This window comes from Dioscorea cayenensis, chromosome 13 (genome assembly GCF_009730915.1).
Source record: "Dioscorea cayenensis subsp. rotundata cultivar TDr96_F1 chromosome 13, TDr96_F1_v2_PseudoChromosome.rev07_lg8_w22 25.fasta, whole genome shotgun sequence".
In the NCBI taxonomy this organism is placed as follows: Eukaryota; Viridiplantae; Streptophyta; class Magnoliopsida; order Dioscoreales; family Dioscoreaceae; genus Dioscorea; species Dioscorea cayenensis.
The window spans coordinates 6941139-6947138 of record NC_052483.1 but is presented as its reverse complement, the minus strand read 5'-3'; the positions used below and the strand labels follow the sequence as shown (position 1 = coordinate 6947138).

At 38.6% G+C, this 6000-nt stretch overlaps 2 protein-coding genes across 2 annotated transcripts; both read left to right on the top strand.

The window, feature by feature from the left end:
- Positions 1-924: 924 nt before the first annotated feature.
- Positions 925-2614, top strand: LOC120274731 (xyloglucan galactosyltransferase XLT2-like). The gene has a single exon (XM_039281267.1). The coding sequence runs from the start codon at positions 1037-1039 to the stop codon at positions 2486-2488; it is 1452 nt and encodes a 483-aa protein (XP_039137201.1). The 5' UTR covers positions 925-1036; the 3' UTR covers positions 2489-2614.
- A 251-nt stretch (positions 2615-2865) lies between these two features.
- On the top strand, positions 2866-4565 carry LOC120274730 (pentatricopeptide repeat-containing protein At5g66520-like). Its single transcript, XM_039281266.1, has one exon. The coding sequence runs from the start codon at positions 2930-2932 to the stop codon at positions 4502-4504; it is 1575 nt and encodes a 524-aa protein (XP_039137200.1). The 5' UTR covers positions 2866-2929; the 3' UTR covers positions 4505-4565.
- The last annotated feature ends 1435 nt before the right edge of the window (positions 4566-6000 follow it).

Sequence of the window (6000 nt, the reverse complement as noted above, 5' to 3'; positions counted from 1 at the left end):
ACACAGCAAAATGTTTTCTATTTTTATTTTTTTGTCATTATCATACATGGGTTCTAAAACAAATAGAAATAAAAAAACATAAAATACATTTGGCATGAAATTAGTGACTCAAAATTTGATTTTTTCATTATTTTGAAAATTAAAGAATTAAAATATCATTGTATATATCAAGTATAATATACATAATAAATTTGGGCAAGCTACAACCGTTGTTGAGAGAGAGAGAGTTGAACCTTAAAGCTCTTATTTAGAATAGAAATGAGTTATATATATATATATATATAAACTCATTCTTCATTTTTTATTTTTATTTTTATTTATTTATTTGCGAAGAGGGTTAAAATGTTATATGTATATATACATGATAATATAACCATACAAGTTACAAGTGAACCACAAATCCGTTTATATAATTATGTAGGTAGTTATATGATTTATAAAGATTAATAGAAGACATATGAACATAAAAATTTGAAAAATAAAAAACTATTAAATTATATAAATTAAAAAAATGTGTTATATATAACCACTCACCTCAACCAAGGATAATGTGGTAAGAAAAAATTGAGATCTCAATCTGATAAAAAAAAAATAGTTATTATTTTTCTATCACAAATGATACCTAATCTTAATACGTACATCTAACAATTTGCTATAAATCCATGAAATAAGGGATAATTTTTTTATTTTTTATTTTTTCACAAGAAATCCTATATGATGGTTTAGTGATTAAATTTTCAATCACAATCATAATTCTCAATATATTAAAAAATGAACGGTAGATCATAAAAATATAATAACAACAATAAGGAGACGAAATTAAAGAAGAAGAAGAAAATGCATGATGATGCATGTTGGGTCTCATCATGCAAGCTCCTTCAATATAATGGCCGGCGGAGCATTCCTCCATTAACAACACTAACTGGGACCATCAACACCACTTTTCTTGCCCAATAAATTCATCCAACCCTCCTCGCGTACCCTTCCCATTCGTCGACTACATGAAACTCTGATCACAAATCAACACTCAGCTGCAATGCTCCGGCGATCGGAAACCTCACCACTGGATCAGACTCATTCATCCTTAAAGAAGCAAAAGAACTCCTCCTCATCTTCCTCCAGCTCCCATTGCCTAACCTTGCTGATCACCCTCGCCACCCTCTCCATCCAACTCCTCCTCCTCCTTCTTCACTCCTCACGTCGGAGCACGGAGCCACTTCCACAAGACTGCAACTCCGGCCTCGTCTACGTCTACGACCTCCCTCCATACTTCAACAAAGACCTCATTGATGATTGCGACAACCTCACCCCCTGGCGCTCTCTCTGTTACCAGCTTTCCAATTCTGGCTTTGGCCCAAAAACCACTGACCTCGCAGGAACAATCCCTGACCACCTTCTGTCATCTTGGCACACCACTGATCAGTTCGCAGCGGAGCTCATCTACCACTATCGAATTCTCTCTCACCCTTGCCGCACTACCAACCCCTCTCATGCCACAGCCTTCTACATTCCCTTCTACGCTGGCCTTGCCGTAGGAAAACACCTCTGGTCACCCAACTCCACCGCACAAGACCGGGACCGTGACTGTTCTTTACTGCTTAACTGGCTAGCAAAGCAAGAATCTTGGAATCAATCCAATGGGCAAGACCACTTTATCGTCTTTGGCAGGATAACATGGGACTTCCGTCGAGCCAAGGACAGTGACTGGGGCTCCAGCTTTCTATTCATGCCGGCAATGCGCCATGTGACTCGTCTTCTCCTTGAGCGAAGCCCGTGGGACAAGCGTGACGTGGGAATCCCTTATCCGACCGGTTTCCACCCGACAACACCGGGAGAAGTCCGTGACTGGCAAAGCTTCGTGCTAAGCAGGAACCGGTCGACGTTGTTCAGCTTCGCAGGATCAGCCCGTGCTAAGTTCACTGATGACTTCCGGGGATTGCTGATGAAGGAATGTGAGCAGGCCGAAGAACAATGCCGATCTGTTTCTTGTATGGCCGATGGGCAATGCATTGGTGGTGGTGGTGGGTCAGCTTTGAGCTTGTTCTTGAACTCGGCGTTCTGTTTGCAGCCCAGAGGTGATAGCTTTACTAGGAGATCTATGTTTGATTGTATAGTGGCCGGGGCTATTCCAGTGATGTTCTGGAGAAGAAGTGCATATGAGCAATATGAGTGGTACTTGCCCATGGGGGAGGAGAAGGAGAAAGAGTGGTCCGTGTTTGTGGATAGGAGGAAGGTGAGAAGAGGTGTGGTGAGAGTGAAGGAGGTCTTGGAAGGGATTGAGGAAGAGAAGGTGAGGAGGATGAGGGAGAAGGTGGTAGAGTTGATTCCCAAGTTGGTGTACTCGGCCGGAAGCGGCTATATGGAGGACGCCGTCGATGTGGCGCTCAATGGGCTTTTCCGGAGGGTAGAGGAGCGCAGGCGGAGTCGGAGCAGGGAAGAGGGCAAGCCTGGTGGAGGTGGAACTTTTGCATGGTTTGGTGCTGCGTAGTGAACCGGGAATTTTCAAATGTCGATTCGATTCATTTAACTGTACGTGATCATTCACCAGGTCAGGAGTATTCCATGACTAAAATTAATATATTATTCCAAAATTATTATTGTTTATAGTAGATTTATATTCCCTGTGTTTTTATTTTGTCCCTTTCCTTTACACTTGTTTCTGTCTGGGTTATCCTTTTTTTATTTTATTTTATTTTATTTTTTAATTATAGCAAGGGACAGAAGATGCTATAATTATTAATTTCGGGTTTTCTTTTTGAAGTTGTTCACATTACGTATTTATGAACGTCTAACCTTGGACGCTTAGCCCGGTATTTAATTAAATGATGATACTGGGCTGTCTATAAATTATAACTGTTGAAAAGAAATGGGTAGCCAAGAGCAGCTGCTTGAGTTGATGACCAACAAGGGAAGGGAGGGGTGACATGACATGTCGTCGCGCATCTTGGCGCGTGCCATGCGTCTATGCAAGACTAGGCGACAGCTCGAGCAAGTGCACGTCCAAATCCTCTGCAATCCCGGCCTCAGCTTGCGCACAACCAGCTCTCTCCTCTCCCGTCTTCTCCTCCTCTACTCCTCCCTCCCCTCCTCCACCTCCTTTCTCCTATTCGTCTATATTCCCTCCCCTACCCTCTCCTCCTTCAACACCGTCCTCCGCTCACTCGCCGCTGCCCCTCCTTCCTCCCTTCCCCATCTCCACCCCATCTCCCTCTACTCCCAGCTCCTCTCCTCGGGCCTCCTTCCCAACCATCTCACTTTCCCCTTCCTCTTCAAGCACTGCTCTCTCCGTCTCCTCGCCACCTCTGGCCAGTGCCTCCATTCACACGTCTTCAAGCTCGGCTTCCATCTCGACGTCTTCATCCAGAATTCCATGGTTTTCTTCTATGCGACTTGCGGGTTTATCCGACGCGCGAGGAGAGTGTTCGATGAAATGCCCCAGAAAGACTTAGTCTCGTGGAATTCTCTTCTGATCGGGTACTTGAGGTGCGGGGAGGCAGACGAGGCGATGGATGTTTTTCATAGAATGGGGGATAGGAACGTGATTAGTTGGAATTCAATCATTACGGGGTTTGTTCAGTGTGGCCGGGAGAAGGCGGCTCTAAGTTTATTCCATGAAATGCAGGCGGGGGACTTTGTTGTTAAACCTGACAAGATTACGGTGGCCAGTGTGATCTCTGCTTGCGCTTCTCTTGGTGCTTTTGATCAGGGACGATGGGTGCATGGCTACTTGAAAATGTGTGGCATAGAGTTGGATGTCGTAATCGGTACCGCCCTTATAGATATGTACGGCAAATGTGGGTGCTTGGCTCGAGCTTTGGAGGTGTTTGATGAAATGCCTGACAAAGATGTGCTGGCCTGGACTGCCATGATCTCGGCTTTCGCTATCCATGGGTTTGGAGAGGAGGCTTTTACTCTTCTAGAGAAGATGGAAAGGCATGGAACAAAGCCGAACCAAGTGACGTTTGGTGCGCTGCTATGCGCTTGTGCTCACTCAGGCATGGTGGAAAGGGGCCGTTGGTGTTTTGAGGCAATGAGGAGAGTATACATGATTGAACCACAGCAGCAACACTACGCCTGCATGGTGGATTTACTTGGACGAGCGGGCTTGTTCGCTGAGGCATTGATACTCATTGGAAGCATGCCAATGGAGGCAGACACTTTTGTTTGGGGAGCACTTCTTGGTGCCTGCAGGATGCATGGAAATGTAGAGCTTGGTGAAAGAGTTGCAGGCCGTTTGATTGGAATGGACCCTCTCAATCATGCTTTCTATATAATTCTTTCCGACATTTATGCAAAGGCTGACAGATTTGAGGATGTGAAGAAAGTGAGGAAATTGATGCAAGAGCACGGGATCAAGAAGGCAGCTCCTGGTTGTAGTTCGGTTGAAATTGATGGGGTGGTGCGTGAGTTTTCAGTAAAACTAGCACCATGTGATGATGATGATGTACTTGACGAGCTGGTGCTTATTTTGGACTTGATGCATGAAGAGCTGAAAATTCAGTAACACAGGAGATTTACACAATGTTTTCTTCGATTAATAATCATAAATTTTTTTTTTGAATAAAGTGGATAAATCACCGATTTATTAAAAAAAAAGGAGTAGAGGAACACATCAAACGCAAATTTTTAACTCGTGAAGATTTGTATGACGAGCCTCAATAGTGCTAATATCCTCTCTCCTCCTGTTCTTTTAATGTTAAACCCAATACGTGCTTACTTACACAATTGCGCATAAGACTAATTAAATGTCTAAATATGAATATAAATCATAGTAGCTTAAGTTTTCAAATTCAATCAACCCGATATAATATATTTTGTTTGTATTCAAAATAATATTAAATTTTTATTATTTTTTGGTTTGTAAAAATAGATTACCGTAATACTCGTTGATTAGGTTAATCATAAAGTTTCATTTAAGTTAAATTACTGAATAGTAAATATATCACTCTAAATTTTTATTTTTAATAAAAATAAATTTTTTTATTTTATTAATTAAATTTTAAATTGAGTTGAGTTTAAACAATATATTTATCATCAACTACATATTTAAAATAAACATAGTTTTCAATTTTGTGTTTTATTTATTCATTTTTAATAAATAAATAAATAAATCATAGTCAATAACAATATAACACAATGGTGAGATATGAGAGTCAGCAATTTAAATTCTTAAATAGTAAATAATATAAATAATGGTGTGTTCATTTTGTTATAAAAAAATTTGTTAAAGAAAAAAAATTGTTAGTATTTGCCACAACTTACAAAACAAAAAGTGATATAAATCAATAAAATCAGAACTAATATATATGAGGAATAAGATAAGAAGATAAAGCCATATAATTTGAGTGAGTCATGAACATGAGGTTTATTATAGATTAATAGCAGATAAAATGGAAGTAACAACAATATTTAAATGGGTAGTAATAAGTGCAAACAGTTAAAGTAAAATACAAATATTTGTGTTGTTCTATGTTTGATCTTTATTGAACAGTACAATTTTTTTTTTGTTGTTTAGTGTTTGATTTGGATAATTATAAAAAAAATAATAATAAATTCCAATAATACCTTTTTACTAATCTATATTTGTTTTATAATAAAAAATATTACGATAATATTTTATAAAAATTTTATCAAATTTTACAACAACCCAACAATATAGCAACTAGTTAAAAAATCAACATAATTTTAAAAATATTTAATCCATAATAAACAAACTTTCATTAATATCTTAATTTTAAAAAATAAATAAATAAATAAACAAATAAAAATAAAATAAATAAATCATGTTATCATATTTTGTAATGTAGTAGTGTAATTTTTAATTTTAAATGGGGACAATTTTGTCATTAGGTTGTCTTGCTAAAAAAATTTTTATACGGTGATTTTGATGTTGAAAAAAATTAAGAAATTATGTTGATTAGGTAGTTTGTGTTATACTCCCACTATATTGTTATGCGCTGTTTTTTAAAAGGGTATGACTTAGGTCAAGTTAGATAGATG